Genomic DNA, 26,768 nt, shown 5'->3' on the forward strand with positions numbered 1-26,768 from the left:
TTTTAGATAACTGTAACCTTGGATTTGGTAATCTCATCACAACAATTTGATTAACGTAAATTTAAGTGGAAAAATTACATAGTAGCAATACTTGATTTGGCTTTTAAAAATCATGATTAAACCAATTAGAAGAACTAATAATGTATTTAGAAAGATCTGTAGTTGGACTAAAAATCAGGAGATGGTTTGCTGCTTGTTTACACTGTTGTGATCCAGCTGGTAAAAATACTTGCATCAGATGAAGTTATCAAGTTCTAGATTTTTTTCTTCTTCCTGCTTGAGGCTGAAGGTCATGCTAGTTCCTCTTCACTATTGTGTATTGACTCTGTCAGTATGACTTCTTCATCTCCTTTAAGTGGTGTTTCCTCGTTTTGTTTTTTAAGGGGCTTGCCTTCATAATCATAGCCAAACCAAAACGGAGGGTCACTAGGGTTATATTCCTGCTGCTGAACTATAGACGACATTCTCTTCGCTGCCTCCCTGCAATAATAGTGATTCACGTTAGACAGTTGCAGGAATAATTCCTAATGCAGAATTTTCAAACTAGAGCAAATTTGGAATTACAGAACTGTCACAAGTCACAGCTCTCTTGCAATCCTGAGAGGGAGGGTAAGGGTAATTATGCAAATATGCAGGGTCCCAAAGCTTAAGTAGCTCAGTAGCCCTCTGGTTGAGCCAGTTCAGAGATTAACAGACTCTGAGAGTGGGTAAGGAAACCATGCATGGCAATGGAGTGGAAACACCGAGGGCACTCTGTAGTGCCCTTGAATGAGCGTTCTGCCTGGAATTTCCAGTTTCTTTGGTGAGGGAGTACCCTAACCACCCAACCTGTGAACTCCCCTCATGCAGGAACCCTTAACTCAGAGTCCACAGATCCCTGTTGGATACATGGATGAACTTCAGGGAGATCCATGAAGTCCCTGAAAATTCATGCAGTTTTGTATCTAATATACATTTTTCTGAGGAGAAGGTTTGTGACTTTCATCAAACTCGCAAAGGTGTCAGTGACCAAAATGATTAAAAATACAATTACTGTCTTTCTTAGGAAATAAGGAAGAACGCAAAAAAAGCATCTAAAAGTCATTCTGGGCCCATTTTAAGATGGAGCAGGAGGATTTCCACCCCCAAGTTTTTCTTAGCAGCTGGGTGTCTTACGATTCAACTCAATTCTGACACTACCTACCCAGAGACAACACCGGATACCACAGGTTAAAGGCTCGGTCTCACTAGACTGCCCTCCACTTTAGATACCAGTCGCGTCCAGGTTGGTGCTCAGGCGTCTGACTGACCAGCTATAGAGCAGAAGTTCCAACACCTCCGCCCCCCAAACCCCTCCCTTCTTGGGTTTGAGTAATTTGCTAGAGTTGGTCACAGAACTCAGAGAAACATTTTGCTTACTGGAACATATTATAAAAGGTGTAACTCAGGGATAGCCAGATGGAAGAGATATATAGGACAGGGTGTGGGGAAAGGGTATGCCCTCTCCAGATGCACCACTCCCCAAATCTATGCACATGAACCAACCAGAAGCTGTCCAAACCCTGTCTCCATTAAGAGTTTATGGAGGCTTCATTATATGAACATGTTTGATGAAATCTTTGCCCATTGGTGATTGATTTAATCTCCCCTCCCAGGAAATCAGAGGGAGAGACTGAAAGTTCTACCCCTCTGTTTATGGTTGGTTTCCCTAGCAACCAACTTCCATCTGAAGGTGCTTTCCAAAAGTCACTTCATTAACATAAACCCAATTGTGGTGGGAAGGAGTTTGTTATAAGTAACAAGGCACCTATTTAACCTTTATGGCTCTAAACTGATTTCAGGAATGGGGTACAAGACCGGAAATTATGACAAGATGAAATATTATGACAAAGATGCTCTCATTGCTCTTATTGACCAGAAAATTTCAAGGGTTTTGGGAGATGTGAGCTGAAATCCATGAAGGAAGACTAAATATATATTGGTCATCCAAATGACCAAAATGTATTTCTCATAAAATCACAGTATCATGGCCTCAGAAAAAAAACAGTATATCTAACTTGAAAGTGCCTTTTCAAGGGTTGAACAGTGCCATTTTTCTAGGAAGTTGGTTTGAATGTTGAGATCAGTACTTTAAAAAAAAAATGAGTAATTGACTATTACCATATCTTACATTGAGTTATATTAATTGCAAACTTCTGGAAATAGTCATTGATATAGAAGATGGTATTACCAAGTGCTTTGAGTTAAATTTGTGCTCAACGGCTATATGAGTTCAGGCAGCACAATGAAATTGGAAAAGGCTGAGATGCATCAGTTGTTTAAAATGCTATTTCATTTGAACCAAATTTCAGATGTATTAAATTATAACCAAACTCAAAAGGGAGACAACCATAGCATTGCTAATTCCATCTCTTCCCACATTGCTTTTGGCATATATAATTGCCATCACATAACACAAAAACTAAAAACAAAACAAAAAAACCACACATTTAAAGAACCATATGAGTAAAAGCAAATTATATAAATTTCTAGTTCTGAGCCACCCATCCTATGCACTAAAACTTGACAAACAGGTGTCTTCTCTTTAGAGAAGTACTTATTCTCAAATTTGAAAATGTTAAGTTTATGGTCAAAGATGAAGTTTTGCATTGTTAATGTTTTAATTTTTTTTAAGTGTGGTCCTACATTTGAAACTTCTTATATGATCTTTATATGTCCTCTAAGTAGGACATCATTACGCAGTTATAATAGTGTTATATCTTTAGCTCTCCCCCATTTTCTTCTGAAGATTATTCTCGCTTTCCAATTCTATGGAATTGAGATTGCCATGTTTTTGAGGGTGTTTTCCATGAGATTGTTTTCCCTTGAGTACTTACTGCAACATAATACCAAGTGTTGAGGGAACCTGAAGAATAAAATATTTGCACCATCAGTTTCAAATATAAAACACTACCCTAGGCAACAGAGCTTCATCATTAGTTACCCTTCACCCCATGTCTGCCTATTTAAACTCAATCAGTCTTTCAAAACTTCAAACCAGTCCAGCCTCTTGTAAAGACCCAACCCCAATTCCTTCCTCCTCTGAATTCTATAGGAAGTTGATCATGGAGTTAATTATTTTCCAGTACATAGTTTCATGGCATTAATTGTTTGTCATTTTAAACTTTATTATTTTCCTTTTGTTTGAGAAGGTAATAAGTTATTTAAGGATGTATTCCATTTCTTCATTGACATCTTCAATGACAAGGAAAACAAGATAATTTCAGCAGTTTACAACAAGGGAAGTCCTTTTTGCTCTCTTCTGCATGTTTGTTTGAGGCATTCGTAGGTTGCTATTCCCAGCACCTCTTGACCCCCTGCCTCCCAAATAGCAGAGCTCTGGACACGCGTACGGTAGTTCACAGTTGTTGGTCAGGATTCAGTGTCACTGATGACAAGACCAGTACAATTACAGGCAATAATGGTCTTGACCTTTAGGAAACTGATGAGTTTGGGGAGTAAAAGATTTGTAAGTAATTCACCAAAGAATATGTAACCACTGGCCTCAGAAGAGCAACAGTTCTTGAGCGGTGTGATAAGCTGTAGGATGATAAGTACTCTTAATGCTAAATTTAGTAACATTTAAATAATGGGCCATACTACAAGCTACAAGCCCCAGTAAATGCGATGATAATTAGGGCAAATAATGGGAGTTTGAGGGGAAAACAAACAAACATGAGAGGTGGGGATACGGAATCCTCAATATAGACAAGAAAAATAGGGAATGAATAGGGAAGACTGCTCATTAACTACAACGCAGTGGGACAGAATCAAAATGAGTTTCATGTTGAGCACTACCCGTGGGGGTAGTACTCCATGGTTTATGCTGTTAACTTTGAGCAGAGCAAGAGCAGTTTTATTTAAGATAAAAAATAAGTTTATTTGGGAATAACAGAGGAATTGCAGTTCAGGGCAAGCAATCTATGGTAAACCATAGGTAAGTCCAAAAGGGAAGCTCAGCTTTTGTAATGTTTTTGGAGGAAATTGGGGAGGGTTGTTTTCAACAAAAGTTTATTGGAGAAGAACAAGAGTTTGAGGTTGTGGCAGTTTCTCACTGACTTCAAGTGGCAGGCAGTGCCTTGTTGCTGGGGCAGGGAGGGATCCTCCTTCCTTTTCTCAAAAGCAGGTGATAAAATTCCTGTGAAAAATGTCCTCCCTTTTTGAAATACAGTTGACCCTTGAAAAACACAAGGGTTAGGGGTGCTGATCCCTTATTTCTTGTCTCCATGCCACCCTTACCTTAGCTCTTAGTGGTAAGCACTGCTCTTTGTTCTACCCATAGTCATCTTCAGTGGAACTAAACATCCGAGAGTCCCCTGACCATTGGGGATAATGGTTACAGACCAGAGAGGAGCAGAGGATCAGGTCTCAGACCCTTCTTCCCTTCCCTTCTTCCGCCAGGAAGTAGGAGGTCGATGGCTTTCTGTAGTCTAGAGTATTTCTAAGGCATATCTTAAAGTGTGTATGGTTTCACAGCAAGGGTAGTGGGGAAAAAAACTGAAAATCTGAATCTGTCCTGGGGAAAATCTGGGTTTATTAGAATTTGAATGCCAGTGTAGACTACTCCCTAATCCACTTTTTCTCCACCTTTTAGAAAATCCACAGCCCCTGAACATGCCGCCCTCACCACTTTACTCAGACCTTTGGCATCCATCCTTTTAGAACTGACTCCTAACACTCAGGACCTGGCCAACAGGACAGATCAGCATGGTCACTGCCAACAAATATCTCTGAGTTCTTTTTCAAACATCCTGTTTTGCTGTGTGTTTGCACATATGCACTTTTGAACAGTATCCAGAAACTTGAAAAGGTAGAAATGAATGTTCCTGCCAAAAAGAACACACACTCTCTTTCTCTCTTTTAAAGTAGTTTGGTGTCCCGGTATGGTCAATATATGGAAGCTAGGAAATGCTGAAAAGAAAATACATGGTTAGGAATTACTGTATGTTCTGACTTTCTTAGCGTGCATATGGAATCCTTTGACTCCCTTGCACTCTGGCTTGCCCTAAGTGTCTTTAAGGTCCTTGGATCTTGTAGGAGATGCTTTGGGAACCAAATCTGTGCTGCAGAGGTTAGTATTCATTACTCCTTTAATTGGTGAGACAGGTTTATCTGAGTTAATATAGAACATGATTTTCAAAATGATATGTCAGAAACATTGTGAAGTATCCCATTAAATGTTTAATAATAATGAGGTACTGAATTTTGTAAGTGATTTTTGGGTTTTATAAATTAAAGGAGGTTCGAGGTGATTCCCTTGCCCTCACACACATTTCCTCCTAGTTTCTTGAGTAGGCAGAAAAGGGGGGGGGGATGTTGGAGCCAACACAAAGACCACCAGTAATCCAAGTAAACTGAGCGCAACAGAACTCATGTCTGCCTTTCTTCAAATCCTTTGAATGTTAGAGCTTTCAAAAAGCTTAAAAATCTCTAATCTAAAAAAAAAAAAAAAATCTCTAATCTAAAGGCAAAAGAGCAACATAGTAATGATAAAGACAGAGGTACAAAGTATAGCTCTTTTATTTGTTTGTTGACATTGAGAGTTATTTAAGCTGCTTAAATCACTTTTCTTATTCATTTTTATGGTAATGTGGGTATTTATGAGGATTAGATGAGATGGTGAACATAAAATAGGGTTGACATGATGCATAGAAAATAATTGTTAAGAAATATTATTTGTTATACTAATAATAACATTAAGTAGTTCCAGATCACAAAGGTCTTTTTCCCCAAAGATTTTTCCATGAGCTGGAGAAGAGAACTCTGGTTAAGTTTTATTTCCTAACAATGGACCTTTCTGGGTGGCTGGCTAGTAATCCGTGCTGCCAGCAGCTGCTTACAGAAGGCCTTCCAGAAATCTCTGTCCTGCTCTTTGGGGCTCTAGAGGCCACCAAGACTCTGCTCTTCAGAGTTGAAAGTTTTGGACTCTGGACACAAAAATGTCAGAAAGGGCCCTCTATTGTTTGCTAATTATTGACTTAACATCTCTTTTACCTCTTTGTGGTTCCGTCCCTCCTGGGTTGTGCAGACCATTGTTTGGGTCTTTCTCCCTCTCTCTCACTATGCTTTTCTTCCTTTCCATGCTTTCTTGTTTTTCCCACAGAGGGCCATACATTGAAAGGTTGGTTGGACACAATTGCTTCAGATCTAGTCAGATAAGCCTTGACATGTTTATGATCATAGTTGCTACTTATTCCTCCTTGAATTAAAGGAGCCTAGATTGTGTCTCCAAATGGTGCTTCTGGAACCACTTCTTGTGATCTCTTCAGGCTCTGGGACTGGTAGAATGACAGCATATCTCATGCTGGAAGCTCTTTTGCAAAAGAGCTATAGCCAGTTTGCTCATCAACCAAAAATTTGCTGCTCCCCTGGTTCAGCATCACAGGCGTCTTTGATTTGCAAAGCTGGTACAATATTTTTAGAGCCCATTGAGTATGGGACAATTTATACATAGAAAATTTTCTTCTGATGGCTGTAATTGGATTTTTTAAGAGCCACATCATACAATGTTTTCATGTTCCAATGGAATCAAATGTGTGGGAGTCCAACACCTTGTGATTCAAAGCCCCTGAACCTCCTCCCAAACAAGAAAAATTTCCTCTCTCCGACTACCAAATGTTCCATTTCACCCAGAGAAAAGAGCCACTGCAGTTAAGGGAGCCACATGAGCCCTTGTAAGAGCAAACAACTCTACTTTTTTAGAGTGAACCAAGAAAGGTAAGTGATTAGACATCGTCATGTACTTGAGTCTTGAAAGGCTCATCCAAAGATTTAAGCAGAGAAGGAAGCTGCTATATAATCCTTAGAGCTGACCCCAAAACAATCTGACTCTGGCCAGGCCTAAACACTTCTCCAGAGTTTTCAGGACCGGGTATTTTGGGAGCCCGTTGGCTGAAAAACAGTGCCCTGTCCTAGAAGCTGGAAGTCAAGACAAGTACTCGGAACCTTACTAGTGCAAATGTTGAGACTCTCCAAGCCACTCTACTGTGGGGACTGCCTTCTTTATTGGTAGACAAAGATAGAATCCAAGGATTATTAGGCCTCTTTCCTACTGGAGCTTAGCAGGGGTGGGCCTATGAGGAAGACCGAGGTGGTTTGGCTATTTTAGACAATGAGATGGACAAAAGCCAGTTCCCCTCCAAGCCCTAGACCATGTTTTCTTCTTGCTGGTAGGGACAGCCACACTTCGTTGTAGAAAACAAGAAAGACCCTGGCTGTCCTAGCTTGGGGAAAGGAATTTTTCATAGTTAGCTAGAGTTTTGTAGTTAACTAGAGTTAACTAGAGTTTTGCATTGGGTTTTGTTGGCCAAGCCTAGCTAGTAGTAAAGTCTTACTTTGCCTTGTTTTGTTTTCTTCACATATTTTTTATCTAGTGACTTTGAAGCAGAGTGAGCAGTCAAAGGCAGGATTAGGATACTACCAGATATTTTGGGTCTTCTTAACCAAACGCCATTATTTATCACGTTTTAATATCCCATACCATAATTAGGTTCATAGGGGCTCATGCCAGAAATTCTCCATTAATTTTCACTTAAAATCCCACTTATGAGAAGTTCAGTGATATTACCTCCCCAAAAAAGTAATTGTCAAAATGCAGTCAGAATATTAGAAGCCAAACTGCTTTGTGTAGTATGTTATTCATTCATTGTCATCCTATCCAAAGTTGTGTGTTTAATGATATGACAAGGTTGGCAGGGACTCCCAGGACCTTATTTCATGATACCCATTTTCAATGAAGTTAATAATATCTGTGTCAGTCATCTCTAGACCTATTGAGAAGAGTTGAGTCTCCACTCCTTTTCAAAAAATTTCAGATCCTCTTCTTTTTTTCTCATTCAGCTGCCATCCCCTGAACAGGCCTGGCACTGAGAGTGCCTGTTTTATAAGTAATAATTTTTGTGTGCTCCCCCCACCCCCCACCCCCAGCATTTCATTTTAACACATACAGCTTTGGAACAGAAACCATTTTTCTTCCCTCAGGCTTCAAGTGAGCAGATCTCATACTTCAGTTCATGCCAGCCTGCTTACTTAAGAAAGCTCCTCTGTGAAATATATGTGCTTAAACTCATTATACTTTGATAATATTAATTCTTAGTATTCATTTTTCCCGCCTGCAGGAAGGAACCAGACCTTCAGGGATTGGTCAAGAATTCTCATTTTGAACACTCCACAGTTTACTTCATCAGGTCAGTTAAAACTACATTCACATTTTTCCTCTCCATCATAGGGAAAAAACTAAACAAAGAAACAAATAGCTGCTTTATATTTAAAAACTCACAGGGTACACACTTGAGACCTTCTACTTGTTTAGACGGCTTATTTACCCAACTTTTGCTTCAATGGAAACATTTTGCCAGTTATGGGAACCTCTGAAAGCCACTCTTTGTTACTAATGGCATCGTCACATATTCTTGCTCAGAAAGTAGTTCTCAGAGCTTTTCGTATTCAGGTCCATACTTACTTGGAAATACACCTGCAGTATTGCATCTTAAGGATTCGAAGTTGTTTGCAGCCTCTCTGAAGGTCCTCAAGCATTTGGTCAGTAAGCAGGACACAACCAGAAATATCCAAAATATGCAAGTAATGGCATTTTGCTGATAACACCTCCATCGCTGCGTCTGTAATCTGAACACACAGCCAAAGTGAAGTACTGATTCTTCCAATGAACTCCATCCCATAGAAGAATAATGTACTAATCAGTTTGGCCACTGTAACAAGATGCCATAGACTGGATAGGTTTTTTGTTTTGTTTTGTTTTGTTTTAAGATATTTATTTGACAGACAAAAATAACAAGTAGGCAGAGAGGCAAGCAGGGGGTGGGGTGGAAGCAGGCTCCCTGCTGAGCAGAGAGCCCAATGCAATGCGGGGCTCCATCCCAGGACCCTGGGATCATGACCTGAGCCAAAGGCAGAGGCTTTAACCCACTGAGCCACCCACGTGCCCCTAGACTGGATAGTTTAAATAGCAGACATGTGTTTCTCACAGTTCTAGAAGCTGAGAAGTCCAAGATGGGGTTACCCACAGACTGAGTGTCTGGTGAGGACCCTCTTCTTAGCTTTCAGATGGCTGCTTTCTTACTGTATGTTCACAGGGCAAAGAGATAGCTCTAGTTTCTTCCTATACTTAAAAGGACAGTAATTCCATCATGGTGGCTCTACACTCATGACCTCAATTATTATGACTGAGGTCATAATAATTACCCTAATTATTATTAGGGTAATACCCTAATACCTAGGAGGTATTAGGTATACCTCCTAGGTATTTAGGGGGTATACCTAATTACCTCCCAAAGCCTTACCTCCCAGGACTATCACACTGAGAATGAGATTTTCAACGTATGAATGGGTGGGAGGCAAAAATTCAGTCCATAGCAAACAGAATCAAAACTCGCGCCAGCTTGTCACGTGATGAGCCTGTAACTCACGTTAGTGATTTACCTGTTCCCAGAACCGAAAAACTATGGTTCAGGTGGCACCAACAGACTTTGTGATCTTGCTGTTGTTTTCGTTTTAGAGTTCTCTACTTTGGATGGGTAACTTCATTAAAACTTCCTTAGTAATACCTGTCACACCGATATGAGCAACTCATGAAATGCTGCCATGATGGGATTTGGCCTTACACTCAAATCCACTCTGAGGCATCATCGTTTTAGAAACACAGGTTTAATAACATAGCATGTTACAAAGCTATAAAAAATAGATATCCCCTGAAGTTATCCTGCAGACAAGGTCAGATTACTCTGAGAAGGAATCTGAACCTCTCTGATGATTTGTGTGGAGAGTCTGGAAGCCGGTGAGTAGGTGAGACAGATGTTTGCAGGCAGGGGAAGAAAGAGCAGATTCCACAGAGACTACATGAATCTTACTCTGAGGAGTTCTGCTGAGGGCTCCAACATCTTGAGAGGTTGCTCAGATGCTCTGCAGAGATAATTCCACTCCACTTCTTAGATTATTTTACTTACTCAGGGTCTAGCTTTTGAATTCATAGCTAAACTGAGACTTGCTGTAGAATCAAAGAGATCACTTTCCTCAAAGGAATTTTTTTCCAACTGGTTTTAATTTCTCATTTTAAATGTTTGAACATTCTAAAAAACATGCCATGAGGCTTGGCTCTTGTTTTTAATATAAAGCTGAGAGAATTATGCATAAAATCCTTCAGTTTGAAATGTAAACTTTCTAAGTTTGGAAAAATAGATGTCATTGTCTAAGCATGGCCTGTTTTCAGAACATGCTCAGGACCAAGGTTTAACACTGTGCCTGATTCTCATAAAAAGGCCTTCAGACATTCCTGCCATGCTATGTTGGTCTCTGAGGATCTGGTATCATTGAAAAGACATAGAAAAAAAGCCCTCAGAATTGTGGAGAAAAAGAAAGATAGTGAGAGGATAGAAAAGTCCAGACAGGTAGAGTTCAGGGAGCTAGGTTTTATTGATTCTGAAGGAGTGAAAAAGGAGCCTGACGTTTCCCACAGATCAGAAGCGCAAGATGTTCAATGACTGAACTGATATTGTTGGGCCTTGGAACTCGAACTGGAGGTGACTGGCTAAATTCTTAACTCCCAGATACAAGGTCCTAATAGTCCTACTGAGCAGAGAGTGTTATTCCCATTTTAGTGCTAGGTAAGGTGGGGTCATAATATGTCATAATATACGTACTGAACTTGGAGGTGAGCTGGTTGCAAGGAAGAGCTGGCCTTCCAGGACATGGATAAGGTGACCATTCGAGATTGACTCCTCGGCTTTTGAGAGACCTAGCCTAGGATGATGAACCAGACACCAGTGTCTTTTGTGGCTCATCAAAACCAAAGTAGGTGAAAATATAATACTATGTGTCAACTATATTGGAATTTAAAGTAAAATAAGATTTAATTTTTAAAAAGCAATGTAGGTAAAATATGTTAAACTGGACCCACAGCCTTATGATTTTTCCCCATGAGGACTATTCCAATGGCTTCATATATGGTCACCACATCTTCTGAGTCAGGATACATACTTGACTCACAGAGATAGTAAAGTTAAACCCTTCTTCTCTCTTACATTGAGGTTCTGGAATAATCTATTCCCCTTCCATTTTTTTATCCTGGATCTTTGATATAAATCATTATTCATTTGATAATATCTTATTTGTGTAACATCCTCCTTAGTTTCTAGGCTGCAAGACAGTTTATAGAAGGAGCTTCTCATTACCAAAAAGCAAGAAACAAAACAAAACACCCAAAATCAAACAAAAAATCCTCTGCCCCAAGTCACTGGAGTCCTTATTTCTCTCATTCTCCTACTTTCCCCCCTAATTAGTAGAGCCACTAAAAAGCCCATTCCGCATCTGTGCCTGCTTTATGGCCAGGGTAATTCCCAGGCAACCATGTGCTGTCCATGTGTTTACATGTCTGTGTGCAGTGAAAACAAGAACTCTGTAGAGGGTCTACGGTCAGCACTAAGTGTACTTATTTCTTTGACCCACTTCTAGAACCAGATGATACGGACCAGAAAGACACTTGGTTTCTCTAGTTCTTTTTTTTTTTTTTTTAAGATTTTATTTATTTATTTGACAGAGAGAGCAAGAGAAGAGAAAGAGCACAAGCAGTGGGGGAAGGCAGGCAGAGGGAGAGGAGCCTGAGATCATGACCTGAGCTGAAGGCAGACACTTAACCGACTGAGCCCCACAGGTGCCCCAGGTTTCCCTAGTTCTAAACAAGTGCATTATTAAACAAAAATTTTGCTGTGAACTTTCTAGATTAATTTGGTCACAATTTACCACATCTTTTCCCCCATCTCCTCCTGTTTCTTACTACAGCACAAATAACTATGGATTAGGAGGTTCTAGCTTCACTCTCTTCACCCACTCACTGCACTAAACTGAACAGCAGAGAAGCTGAAGTTTCAGACAAGCTAGACTGTAGGCCATCTTGAGAGTCTGATGCTTTACTAAAAAGAAGCCCATCAGTGTGCACAACAGAAGACAACACGGTTGTTCATGATCTAGTAATTTCTGAGGATATTTTAAAGATTTTTTCATTTTCTTCCCTCTGCATATTTTTCTTCCTCCAAGTTTTTTCTACTAATTTGTTCTACTTCAGAGGCTTTTCTGTTATGTCTGGTGATCCTTGATTGTCTGCCATTTATCAATAGCAAAAGGGCTAAACACTGATTAGAAGGTCTGAGCGCATGATGTAGGTCTTCTCTACCCAAACTCCAATGGTTAGATGGATTATTAGTTGATAAACCCCCAAATGTCAATATTTTTCTGTCTTTCATCCTGTGCGCTAGTCAGTCTTCAGAAAAGAGGCTTTCAGTCTCCTGCCTGGAGGGAAAGATCTGGCAGCCACATTCTAGGTGCTGTGTTGGAAGAGTACTTGAGCGTCTCTGCATTCAACATTCGGTCACATAATTCCTATTTTCACTTTTGTACTCAAACTCTCAATTATACATAGTATCTCTCCCAGCCCAGCAACCCTCTGTTTTCAGTTTAGTTTAGTTTAGTTCTGTTTTTTAAGATTTATTCATTCATCTGAGAGAGAGAATGGGCACATGCATGAGTGGGGGGAGGAACAGTGCGAGAGAATCCTCAATCAGACCCCCACTGAGTCACCATAAGATCATGGTGACCTAGGCCAAAACCAAGACTTGGACACTTAATCAACTGAGCCACCCAGGTTCCTCCCAGCAACACTTGGTTTTTACTATCTTTAGAACCAGTAGTAGAGCATTTGGTTCCCCACCACCACCACCACCCAGGACATTTGGCAATATCTGGAGATATTTTTCATTGTCGGTAAGGCGGTGTGGGGGACCAGGTGTTATGGATACATACTGGGGAGAGGGTAAGGATGCTCTTAAACATTCTACAGGGCACCAAATAACCCCCACGATGAATTATCTCATCCAAAATATCAGTAATGCCAGGGTTGAGAATCTAGGAAATAAATACCCAACCTTCTGGTGAAGGTAGGGAAGGGCAGGGCCCAGGGGTGTGAAGTAGGGGAGGAAATCCAAGGATCTGTCTGTATTTCTCAAGAACTTTTAACCCAGTCTTCCTCATTTTAGCCACCCTCTTAATCCAGTTCCAGGGGTAAACAGTGCTACCAAATTTGAAGACCATTGTATAAATCAATTTCCCCCCCACCTCTCTACTGTTGGCTTAGAATTCAAAGCAGTCTCTGGTCTGTTAAATTAGTCGATCTATTTTCAAACGTCAAAAATTTTCTTACTCTAGTCTTCTCTCCTGTTTATCCTATCAACAGGGGCTCCTACCCTTCTTCTGCAGTTCTGTAGGGTTTCAAGAGGGAACAAAATTATATGTGTAATTTGGAAAAAAACCTATATGTGTATATTCTATCTGCCATTTAGAGCCAGAATCAGAGATCTCTGTTTCTTGACATGGAAATATGTCCATAGTGTTTTAAGAGAAAAAAAAGTAGGCTACTATGTATTTTGGAAAGGGGGATTCTATTCCAAAAGAAAAAAGGACAAAACATAAATCTTCTATATCTAATCTCTGTGTACATAGAAAAATATTCTAGAAGACTAAATATAAAATGCCAATAATGGTTATGTCTGGATGGTAGTATGACAACAGATTTTACTTTCTCCTCTTTGTTTGTATGTGTAGTCCAAATATTTTATAATAAGTATGTATTTATTTCATAAGCAGATGTCAGAAAAATTATCAAGCACTGGAAATAAGACAAAAGATGATTACATGTCTTTTCAGTGTCATACTGGAACATTGTTTAACAGGCCTACCAGAGGAATTTTATAAGGAATTATGCCGTACTAATGACTGTCAACTAGGGCCAAAACTCAGTGAAGTTACCTGTTGTAACCTGTTACATTTTTGTCCAGGAAAAATGTAAATTATTTCTATCTGGTAGAAACTACAACTTCTAGGTTATGGGCTTAGTACCTTAGAGGACATTAACCAATTTTAGATCTACCCAACAATCATATTCCAGCATCCTTTTTCTTCAGTTCCTACAACTACTCGGTTTGATCAAATGCTCTATGAACTTATTTTACCATTTTGCTGGTTCTCTCATTAATGAATTAAATAAACCTTTGACACATTTTCATATTTGAGTGAGAATTGTTTTTAACTTTTTGAAAATTCTACTTTGAAACAAATGAAATCATAAAGCTATCTCCAGTTTGGAGAAAGGAAAAAAAAAATGTAACGAATACCTCAGGCATAACAAAGTAAACGTGTTCTTTGATGTGTTTAACCCCTGCCTACTGCCCTGCCTGGGTTCTTTGTGCTTCAGCTGGACCTGTCTGAGCTCTGACTCCTGCACGTACCTTTGGACAGCCAGCAACACTGAGAGATGTGAGGCAAATGCAGTAAATGGCCAATGCTTTAATAATCTCATCTGTCAGCTGAGGGCAATAAGAGACATCCAAATGTTCTAAGATCAGTGAGCCCTTGCAGAATGCCTGCAAGAAATTCCAAAGTCAGAGGGTTTTTTTCCTCTTAGTCTTTATTTGTATGTTGTGTATATCTGGAGCTACCTTACCCATAGCAGTTTACTTAGTATGCATTTCAGTCCCTGAAATAGAGATATGTTACATCGTGTTGAGGAAAATAAAAAAGCAATTACATCCATTTTTTTTTTTTTTGAACAAAAGACATTCACATACCAGCTTAACAGCTTAGCAATATTCAAATTCCTGTTAACAGAATTTGGTTTTCCTGAATTTAGTGCTAATGAGATTTTACCCAGGTGTTTAATAATTATTAGAGTTATATTAGCCAAATGACTGGAGGAAAAGGAATCTGGAGGGGAGAATTCGATGGGAGACACTCTGGGTCTGGGGTTGATGGTATTAATATACCAGAAAGACCACAGTCTTTGGAATCAGGTAGACCTGAGTTTTAATTTCATTTCCACCACTGATTAGCTCTGAAACTTTAGCAAGTCACGTCATTTTTCTGACCCTCAGTTTCTTCTTTTTTAAATCAGGGAAAATAATATCTATTCTCTAGCATTGTCCTGAAATATGAAAATGTTCACCTGAAGTTTCTAGGGCTAACAAAGGCCTAGAAATGATTGGAACGTCTTCCCTTTACCTTAGTAGTTCTTAAGTTTCATTTTTCAGTTAAAAGCAAGAACTGTGTGAGAAGAATCCATGAAGAAATAACAAGAGTTTACAAGCCAGCAATTATACAAGAACAAAAAGATCCACAAAAGTAAATCTAATAGTAGTTGTAAAAATATCCTAAGTCAAAATGAGTAGGAGTTGGAAACCATGAACAACTCAAGCTATACTAATACTGTACTTATAAAAGTCCCTCCCCCAAATTATAAAAAACTAGAAATTATCAACAGGTGCCCAGTCACTCTAGAGGTTTTGGCTCATTGAGAAGCAGCTCAGATTTTTAGAATACTAAATTGGAGATCTCAGTAAGTGATAGTTGACCATTAATTTTAGTTATAAGTATTAGATTTTAGTAACTAGTGAGTTACTAGTAAGACATTACTTGTTTATATGTCATTTTCCTCTCAGACCTGAGGGAGAGACCTGGGCTGTTGGATCACGTGATGGCCATCAGGATGACTCCACTGGTAAGACTACGAGTGGGCTTCCCTCCCACTGCATATGCTAATTTACAGTCTTTTTTTTTTTTTTTTTTTTTTTTTTTTTTTAGCCCTAAAGAAGACTGGAAAGAACCAGTCAGCCCACTATTTTCTTTTGCAAGTTAGTAAAAGAGGGAAAATTTCCAGGGGCAATTTAGCACAGGAGGCAAAAGATAGTACTAAAAATTTTTGGTAATTTAACCCTCAATCACTGTCTCTTCCTGACCAACATAACAAACAGCGATTCCTTTATCCTCTCAGCTCATGTGGAACTTGTCTTTTTCAACGGATTCAGCAGTTACAGTCCTTGACTTATTCCTGTATTGTGGCTAACTAATTTGTGTAGAGATCTGTCTTCTCTAGCAACTAAGTGGTGTCAAAAAATGGAGGGGACAGCTTGTCAGTAGACAGTGAGGTCCCTGTCATTGGAGATAACCAAGTATAGAGAGCACACCCGGTGGTGGTACAGAGGGGATTCTGGCTTTGAAGGAATGGAATTATTGGTCTTGAATCTCAGCTTGGAGATTTAACAAGTTTTTCAAAACAAATCCAGGAAGTATCTCAGAGGTATTGTGTGGAACGCTATTAGGTTTGTTTGTTTGTTTGTTTGTTTCAGAGGTAGAATTTAGTGATTCATTAGTTGCATATAACACCCATGCTCATTACATCAAGTGCCTTCCTTAATGCCTGCCAACACCCAATTATCCTTCCCCCGCCACCTCCCCTCCAGCAATCCTCAGTTTATTTCTTAAGAGTTCTCAATTTTCATCTTATTTTTCCTTCCCTTCCCCTATGTTCATCTGTTTTGTTTCTTAAATTCCAAAGAATTTACATATGAAATCATATGGTATTTGTCTTTCTTTGACTACTTATTTCACTTAGCATAATACCCTTTAGTTCCATCCATGTCATCACAAATGGCAAGATTTCATTCTTCTTGATGGCTGAGTAATATAATTTTCCATTATATATAGAGAGACACACACACATATACACACCATATCTTTTTAATCCATTCATCTGCTAATAGACATCTGGGCTCCTAACATATTTTGGCTATTGTGGTCATTGCTGCTACAAACATTGGGGTGCACGTGCCCTTTCAAACTACTACATTTTTATCCTTTGGATAAATACCTAGTGGTGCAATTGCTGGGTTGTAGGGTAGTTATATTATTAACTTCTTGAGGAAACTCCACTTTTGCCTGAATGGCTGTACCAGTTTGCATTCTCACCAACAGCGTAAGAGAGTTGCACTTTCTCCACAACATTACCAATGTCTGTTGTTTCCTGAATTGTTAATTTTTCTGCTATATTTTTATACCTCCTTCACAAGCATCATATTTATAATTCGGTAGGTTCTCGATATATATTAGTTGATTGGTCCACCCTTTGTAAGTGTCTTCAAGAATACAAAGAATTTGGGTGTTTTTTTTTAAAAGAATTCTGTTTTAATAATATAGGAATTCTTAGGTCACAAGGGATAGGATAACATTGTTTTCTGTTTAGAGAATGGACAGAGTCCAAAGAACCAGAGAAAATTTAAAACAAGAAGGAATATTTATGCTAAGAATTATTTATTAAAAGATGAAGTGAGCTTTAAAGAGAGATTCAAGGCGCTTAGTGTCTGAAAACCCTTACAGTTACATGTTACATCTGTCCATGTTTGGACTGCTTGACTCAGTTCTGCTTCAAGTCTTTTTAAAACCTCTGATATTCTTTGAAGTTGAACTTTCTCAGAGGTTTTAAAATTAAAGAATAACTTATAAAAACGTATTAGAAGGTCTATGATACATTCATGGTAGCATTCTCATCCATGGAAAATCTGAGGCATAAAGATTGGTCTCGGGCTTTGTGTTTGGCATAAGTCACTGCAGATCCGAGAAGTAAGTCAGAACTTCTCTTTTCTTTATAATTCATCTTTTCCTTTAGAGACATGTAAGTCATAAGTAACTTAAGTCTGCAGTCATGTTTCACCATAATCAGTCATGAAATCCCATTTCTCCCCTACAGATAAGATTATTTTATGCTTTTCTGGCTCAGTGATGCAGATTCTGACATATATTAGTGCTGTTGATTTTCTTGTCTTGGAACATGTCAGACTAAACTTCTTCCCAGACAAAAACTTTTGTAACGAAGATGGGGAGAAAACAGACATTATCAGGTTTGGCTCCCAACCCACATATCAACAAGTTTTGCTGTGGGTTAATAATTTTGAAGTAAATTTCCATGTCTTAGTGAGTTAAATCATTTTTTTTTTCTGTATGTCCTGAGCTGAGTCACAGTGTGGGAAGGCTGAATGACCACATTCCTAAATTGGGTATGTAGAGGAGACCAAGTCTCACTGACATTTACTGACTATCACAAAGATGTACTTCTGCCAAAATCCTGATTTAAGCCCCCTCAACAGGTGGCACTCTCAGCCCCCAAAAACTCCCCTTGTGGTGCATACTTGTCTTTTGACTAGTTACCTCATTAGGTTCTGATTCATTCTACCACTAAGTTTTGTGGGTTGTTTTTTTTTTTTTCTATTGATAATTTTGGGAAAATCTTTTACTGTCCAGAACCATTTTCTATGAAGACTGGTTTTGGCTGTTTCAAAGGCTAAAATACAACTTCCACAATTTTAAGTTATAAACTGGATTCAAAGCTAGTTTCTTGGGCATCATATATCCCATTGAAGATAGCCTTGGTACCACTAGACATCAGAGTAAGTGGGTGTAACAATGGCCTGGGTACACTGAGCTGGGGAATCCAGGCATTGCCACCAAAACTAAACCCTGTAAAGCCCCACCTCCTAGTGAGATGCCTCTCCTATTCTCACCCTCCCTGCGGGGGAAACCAGACTGCTCAAGACTTAGCTAAGGCATACTTCTTTTAAATATGGAGGAGATTCAAAAAGGGTAAAGTGCAAAGCCCCAAACAGGCATTTCCAAAGATACTTTCATGATGCAATTTTTTACCTAATTACATGGTGATTTGGGAGATAAGCTTTAGCTTCAAGCCAGCTCAAATATGGCTTACTCCACAAACTTTTCCCCGGTTCCTTCCTCTGGAGGAAATGCCTCTTCCAAATCCCTATAGCATTTAATGTTTTTGTCTTTCCCACTTCACACTTGTATTACAGCTATTTATATCACTCTTTTATCTTCTGCATCTAGATGTTGAGGCCGCAAAAATAAATCAGACATGGATTCCACCCTCAAGAAGCTATAGTCAATGCAGAAGAGGTTCAAGATGAGGAAATGTCCAAAGAAAATGCCTCTTAGCATAGGAGTGAGGAAAACGAGCTCCCATAGATTGCTGTCAGGATGCTAGGTCTAGTCCTTCCTCACGCCCTGTTTAATACCTGCAGTTAAGAAGATGGTTAAGAGCACAGAGTCTGGGGCCCACCAGCCCATATCCTGCCATTTGGAAGTTCTGTGTCTCTGGATAAATTACCCACCCTCTCAATTCCTCAGTGATCTCATTTGCAACAGGGGAATAACATGGTACCTTAATATGGCACCTACTTCAGAGGGTTGTTGGGAGGATAAAGTGAGTTAATATAAACAAAGCAACTGGAGAGTAGCTGGCACAGAGTAAGCAGCCAGTAAATAATACCCAGTACCATTTTGTGTTCTGCTTCTCTTGCACTCTTCTGTGGTATGGTATGATTGCCAGATTTTTTAAATGATACATATCATAGTAAAAATATTTTAAAATATACTTTCAATAAATGCATTAATATACTTACAAATTATATAGACATATAATTATTCAAATATATATTATTTTATATTTAAAAACAAATATATATTATCTTACAAATGTATAGTATATGGATCTTATATATGGTATATTATATCATATAAAAATAAAATAAGATGAAAATAAATCTGAATAGGAGTTCTAATATATTCTTGTCACACTGAAATAGATCGTCTTGTTCATTTCCCTACATAAATATTTTTTCTGGAGACACCTACTCAGAAGTGCACCTTTGGTTGTCAGTAGACCTTGATGATTTACTAGCTGCATAGACCCTGGGCATTTGGTAAAAACAAGGGAATTACTTTTTTAAAATGTAAAATGCAACAAGTACAAAAAGAGAGATCAAATGTGGGGAAATTAAAGAACAGAAAGGGTAAGCAGTCACAGAGGATGTATATTAGAAAGACGACCTGGAAAAGAATAAAACACATTTATCTTTGAATTAGAATATGAAAAATTCCAGAACAGTCAGGTGTTAGACTTTATCTCTAAAATAAAAATAAGGCAGGACTAGACTAACCAAAAGTCAATCAGGTATTTCTCTTATGGCCTTTAGGAGAATCTACACTTTCTCCATTTTTCTAAGATAAGTAAAATAAAATGGGTGCCCAGGGGCGCTCCTCTAGGGGCTTCTCTGGGACAGGAAAGCCTGAGAAAAATTACTTAAGTTACAATAATCCGCCTGAAAGTGTTGATCGGTTCCTCTTGCACAGCCAGCCACTCCACTTGTTCTCTTTCTCATTCTTTCCCAAGAAAATGGCAACTCAGAACTTTTACTCCAAGGACAAAGTCATGCTGTCCTCCTGTGAACTCTTCCACTTAAAGATCTCATGGAAATAATGAGTTCAGGAGCCATCAGTGCTACTTTGATCTCCCACTTGGGGGCATAATGGAATAAGAAATGATGTAATCAAGGGAGGTTACTCCTTTGTAAGAAAACTCAGAGGGCCTGAAGTTGTGTCTGTGACCTCGAGAAAGTTAGTCAACCTCAAGTTTCCTCACCTATAAGAGAATGAAAATAACTCTTAACCTATCTCACAGGCTTATTGGAAGATGGAAAGAAATTGTGTACTCCCAGAGCACTTGACGGTCAGGTCAGGTTGGCTTTTGTCTCTCAGCAGACGAACTGAAAAGGCCTGGAATAATCTTGTCTGCCATTTACGACCTGAGAACACAACCTCACCATCTTCCACATGTTGAAGGCTTTGGGATGAGGAGATACCATATGCAAAATTTAACTGGAAGTTAATAGGGTAATTAGAAGTCATAGAAAATCATAGCTCCTGTGAGATGATGTGCCACAGGTACTCAGCTAATGTCAGGTGAGGCATGATAAGCAAAGCCCAGGTACACTGCATGACAGAAAGATCAAAACAGACTGGCCACTTAGATTTAAGAAGCAAAAGGAGCATAAACTACTCTTGTGGGAAAGTGGGATTTGATGTTTATTTTTCCTGTCTTTTTGTTTGCCTTTAGACAATCTGACAGGTTTTATTTAACTTTTGGCAAGTTTCATCTTTCACAGGATAAAATAATATTCCAGGGGCAGCTTAAAGGTTGAGAGGGACCTCCAAAGGATTATCTTCCTTTTGACACATTCTCTTATAGTTCTTCTCTGTGGAAGCTCAACATGAAAACAACAGATGTATGCATTCACTTAGCAAGTCTATCTGCTTCATTTGTCCAAAAATAGTTCTCCCCAGTGGGAATGGGCAAGAAGCCAGGGCTGGTGTTGGGTGTTCTCAGTTTCAGCTATTTATCAGCCATTAACCTATCTCACAGGCTTATTGGAAGATGGAAAAAAATTGTGTACTCCCAGAGCATGGGAGTACATGGCACCCATGTCTCCAGGACCCCTTGGAACCTTACAGACTGTGGGAAAATGACAAGCTGTCAAATCCCACATCCTTTAAGTCTGGCAAATTTCTAATTCTATTGACTTGCCTCTGCAGTTGGGAACACACTAAGGCGGGGAGCAGCGGGGAACACTGAGCTTATTTCTTTTGCTCACAGCCTTTGAAGAGAGAATAATGCCTAGGTATCTTGGTAGGAGTTTGTCTGTGACTCAGTTAATTCTAAGTGCTTAGGTCTCTTAAGGGTATGTTGTTCTATTATAAATTCTAGGAGACCATTCTTGGCATGGATAGCCAGGAAGCACAGATTTTTGTAACAAAGCTCTTATTCTAGAGTTTGTAGGAGTTGCTTTTTCCACAACGTATACCAGATCTTTCTTCTTAATTCTACCATGAAATTCCTTGGTTTCCTCTCCTCAAACCCTGTAAAATGATTCTGAACTTGGCCCTTCTGGGATCTTCATCACTGAGAGTTTAGTCCATTATTTCCTAACAGTAATCTGAAATATTGGATGAGGTAAAGAATTTTCCTGAGCCTCAAGTAAGGCCAAGAGATAGTGGCCAAAGGTCTGGATGTCCTATCTCCCCATACAGAAGACTTCAGAGCATCCTTTGTATCAAAGGCCAAAGATTAAGGCCATTTTGGAAAGGGATCCTCTGTTTGTTGCTTCCCTCACAACCAAGAACAAACTACATCCCCGGAGAAGAGGTGGAGTTATTGAAGTCTCATACTTTGACAATTTTTGAATGATTTAATCTTAGAAACCAAATAGAAATCAATGTTGGGTTTTTAGAAAATTATTGCTACGTGGAGCCAACACATCTAATCCATCTTTGGCATTATAAGTCAGTACGTGTCAAAGCCACGGAAACCACTAAACCACCAAGGCGGTGGAGTCAATGAGAGTGATTGATGGAAATCTTGCATAAACAACATGTTTGTGACTAGTCATAAAGCTTAGTGATTTGATGTAAGAGTTTGAAATTAGAAAAGAGTCTCTAGAGGGTAATCTGCTTCTGGCTCCTAGGGCAAGAATGAATCAAACTGAATATTAGGTCAAGACATGAATCCAGTTCTTCTTACAGTTTAGAGAGACATGTCCAGAAAAGGCTGTCAATGGGGCATTCTTGGGGAGGAAGACTCAAAAATGTTGCTGAATGAGGTGGGTATTCACTAGGCCTTTCTGACGTATTGATGTTTGCTCCACAGCAGTTGTGAGGGTTTCTGTTCCCTTGCACAGGTAATTCAGGGTACAGGACTGAGAACCCTGAGCGCCCCACTTGGACTCAGCCTGGAGTAGCCTCACATCTACAGAACAGCTTGACTTACTGAAAAGTCCTGAATCAGGCTAAAAGTCAAATGAACAGCAGTGGATCTTAGTCTGCTGTTCTTCCAGCTGTAAAGTAGCTCATGATTTGCCCCATACAGCTACCCTCCCTAGTTCCTTATTCCCTGATCCCTCTTCTCTTAATCCTCTATTTATAAATCAAGATAAATCTGTTACTCAAGAAAAGGTAAATAAAAAGCAAAATTGAAAGTTTGTAACACAAGAAAACAGATAAAAGAGTTTTAAAGGTTAAATCAGAAAAGATTAAAGAAGAAAAGGAACTTGTTACCTCAAGTGTCCAAGCTGTTAGGTCAAGATTAGGGATCTCAAAAAAGAAGGGACTGTAAGAGAACAATGAGGGAAGTGGATGTTCTAGCATCTCTACTGTTGGTTATGACCCATAAACAAAAGTTGTCAAATACTTCTGTGATCATCAAAGAACATGTTAACCTAGGCTACAGCTGGGCTCTTAAAATTTATCAGTGGTACCATTTGGGAGATGTCAGTAAACCAGCTTGTGAAGAATATACACAACTATTAGGCAGAAAAGACATAAGAGAGTCAGTAAAGCTGAACCACAACCACTTGCCTCTTATTTTTCTTATGTAGTTATAAATACCACCCACTGCATTCTGGTCACAGGGCTTTAAAACACAGATACTATCTCTGTTAGGGATACTTTTTTTTTTTTTTTCATAATAAAAGATAAGAGGAGGCCCTCTTTGGATTTGAAGAACAATGATAATATCTAAATCTGAATCTTCCCTTTCTCTCAAAACCATAAAATCTGTAGAGGGAACAAACAAAACTACACAGTACTCATATATTCACCGTTACAAGGAGACAGAAAACACTACAGCCTTCCAATTACTAAGTAGAGTAAAAACAAATGAATTTCAACAGAGCTCCCTTAGCCTGCCTGCAGCTACCACAGGCCTCTGGAGTGAGAGAGTAGGAAAGGGTACTCTATCATAAGAGTAGAAGGGCGAAGAGAGCTTAAAGGAAGCACAGACAGAAGCGCTCACAGGAAGATAAAGTGTAACAGTGAATGCCTAAATACTGAATAGGACGTGGTAGTTCATAGTGCCAGGTACATGACTGAGCTATGGGAAAGAACTTGAAAATGAGGGTACCACAAATCTCCCAGGTAGCCAGATGTGTGGATGTCATAACCATGTCTTCCCCCTCATCCCTGTCCAAACTATCTACACTTCCATGGATTTTACTACTTCAGCTTTCTCCAACCCACCCTCTTCTCTCTAGCCTCACTGGTACTGTTCTTGCCAGGCTGCCTCTCTCTCTCCCCTGAACTATAAAAAACTTATTCACTTTATTCCTTCTATAAATCTTGATAGCTATCCTCTCTCCCCACTGTCCTTCAGTCTAACTTCTACATTTCTCCTTAAAGTGATTTTCCAACAGATAAGCTTTCCCTTGCATTCCCATGCTAGATTAATTACTTCAACTGAATTCCCCCATAGATTTCTTTATCACAGTATTAAAGCCAGCATCCTGACTCAGGAATTAGACTTTATACCCTAGCTCATGTATTTCTTTGTTTCATGATTCTTAACTTTTCCAGATTCTTAACCTCTTTGAACATCAATTTCCTTATCTGTAAAACAGAATTAAAAGTTTCACCTACCTTATAAGGTACCTAATTAATACAAGGGAAATACTTAAGACAGTCCCTGGCCTGTAGCAGGTGCTAAATTAACGTTAGGTAGCAATCACCATGTGATGTTGGATTTTCCTGTTTATAAGTCTGCCTATTTGACTAGACCTACCCTCATCATTTAAAAAAAATTTTAGAATAATTTTTGTTTTCAAAAAATGAGCAGATTATCTCAGTGTTCACTACAGTGAAAGTCCAGTCCAAATGTTTTTAGTTCAGCCACTGAGCAAGATTTTCATAAAATAAATCTGAATGGGACAATTTGAGTATTGTCTTACATGAAGGCATGGAGTTATTCAACCAAGTTGAACTTAATCATTTAAGTTTTTGTCAACTCGGTGATTTCAAGTAACAGGAGGCTAGTGTACTACGGAAGCTTAAGAATCTTTATGAATGGATACAATCAAAGTACCTGAACTTTGGGGCAGCCACAGGTTCCATCTGTATGAGCATAGCCAGCCCACCAGGCTGCACATTGCAGGAGGCTCAAAGAGTGCAAGCCCTTGACAACTAAAGTGCAGTGCACACTAGCAATGGCCGCCTACCTGCCCAGCTCACAGATAGCTCTCTGATCTTGGCTCCGGAGCTCACCAGTTCCTGACTTCACTCCTGGGTTCTCAAGATCTGATTCAAGCCCAAGTTACATTTATCACCCCTTTTGGATGCTACTGGTTCAGGCAGTATCCATGGATCCAGAAGTAATGATCTGGACTTCATTTCCCAGTCTGCATGAGAGTTTGGAACTTAGCAGTGCTGTTCTCAAAACAAGAAAAAAGGTGAGTGAGCTGAAAATCGACAACACTTCTTCATCTGTCAGATAATGGAGATCGCAAAGCAAACCACCACTCAGAAAATTATGTGAATACAGAGAATCAGGGCTTACTAGGAGCAGAAGCCTGTGGCTGGAGCCAGATCACAACTGAAACATTTAAAGGGTAATTGACTAACTGCCAGAGACTGAAAGTGGATTAGTTTGAGAGAAAAATTCTTGGGGCCTTATCTTAGCTGAGACCCCATACTCTGATTAATTTTAACTCCAAGAGACCCACTAAGTTATCAGGGTAAAGATCAGAGAAAAATCCCCTCATGCTTCCTGCCAGGAGAGGGAAAAATAATCATTCTGAAATACCTCCAGAACATCTGTTCTCATTAACAAAAGCCTGATCTCAAGGGAAACTGTTTCACCAGAACCCAACCAACATGGGTTTTACGAAAGCCATTCCAACGAGGGGTAAGAGAAATACCCAACTACAGCCCCTCTGACCTTCTTGTCTTTCCTAAGTGTAGCCGAGGCAGGGAGAGGGGTTGGAAGCACTTGTAAAGACCACAGCTCTGGGGCACAGGCCCATTAAAAGACTGAAACCTGATCATATGAATATAGAATGAATCTCCCCCAACAACACACCTAACTACCACACAAATAGTGTTCCTATATAACACCACCTTAACAAAAAGATTAGAAATCATATAAAATATACTCTTAGGCTACCGTGGAATGAAACTAGAAATCACAAAGATAGCTAGAAGATCCTAAAATATTTAGAGATTGAACAACACACTCCTAAATAAATATGGGTCAGAGATGTCTCAAAAGAAATTTTATGCATATTGGAAAATATGTTTAGTATCATAATCCCAGTGAAAAACAAGGATCCAGGGTGCCTGGGTGGCTCAGTGGGTTAAACCTTCTGCCTTCAGCTCAGTCATGATCCCAGGGTCCTGGGATGGAGCCCCACATTAGGTTCTCTGCTCAGCAAGGAGTCTGCTTCCTGTCCCCCACCCCACACCTGCCTCTCTGCCTACTTGTAATTTCTGTCTGTCAAATAAATAAATAAAATCTTTTAAAAAGAAAAGAAAAAAGAAAAACAAGAATCTATTTCTTTTTAACTGGTTTGTTCTCATACACTATTTTCAAGAAAATAGCAATTTTACTTAGTAGTGTTCTTGATTTTTTTTTAAAGATTTTATTTATTTATTTATTTGACAGAGAGAGATCATAAGTAGGCAGAGAGGCAAGCAGAGAGAGAGAGGAGGAAGCAGTCTCCCTGCTGAGCAGAGAGCCTGATGCGGGGCTCAATCCCAGGACCCTGGGACCATGACCTGAGCCTAAGACAGAGAGACTTTAACCCACTGAGCCACCCAGGCGCCCCATCCAGATGTTTTATATCATTCAATCTTCACATCAGGAAGACTGTTTTCTTATTATGCCCATTTTTACAAGTGAAGAATCCAAGGCCTAGAGAAGGAAACTAACTTGCCCAAAGTTATACATCTTCACAGACTAAACCTGTCAAGTTCTGTCTGGCTGCAGAGCAGATGTTGGCAAACTGCCAAATTTTTCCTTGCCAGCCAGATCTGATCTGCCACCTGTTTTTGTGTGGCCTTCACTCTAAGAATGGCTTTTACGTTTTTAAATGTTGAAATAATCAAAAAATAATATCTCATGACATGTGAAAATTATATGAATTTTAGGTTTTATTGTCCATAAAGTTTTATTGGGACACAACCCCTGTCATTTGTTTATGTATTGTCTAAGGCTGTTTTTCACCCCACACCAGCAGAGCTGAGCAGTT

The 26,768-nt window shown here is 39.3% G+C and overlaps 1 protein-coding gene across 2 annotated transcripts in view; it reads right to left on the minus strand.

The window, feature by feature from the left end:
- Positions 1–290: 290 nt before the first annotated feature.
- Positions 291–26,768, minus strand: part of FBXL13 (F-box and leucine rich repeat protein 13) — a 251,841-nt gene continuing 225,363 nt past the window's right edge. For both annotated transcript variants that reach the window (XM_059396979.1, XM_059396981.1), the window contains 3 exons: positions 14,310–14,444; positions 8,480–8,643; positions 291–480 (listed from right to left, as the gene is read on the minus strand). In XM_059396979.1, coding sequence (XP_059252962.1) covers positions 291–480; positions 8,480–8,643; positions 14,310–14,444 — 489 coding nt within the window. The remainder of the gene's footprint in view (positions 481–8,479; positions 8,644–14,309; positions 14,445–26,768) is intronic.

The sequence above is a fragment of the Mustela nigripes genome, chromosome 4 (assembly GCF_022355385.1).
Source record: "Mustela nigripes isolate SB6536 chromosome 4, MUSNIG.SB6536, whole genome shotgun sequence".
NCBI classification, from domain to species: Eukaryota; Metazoa; Chordata; class Mammalia; order Carnivora; family Mustelidae; genus Mustela; species Mustela nigripes.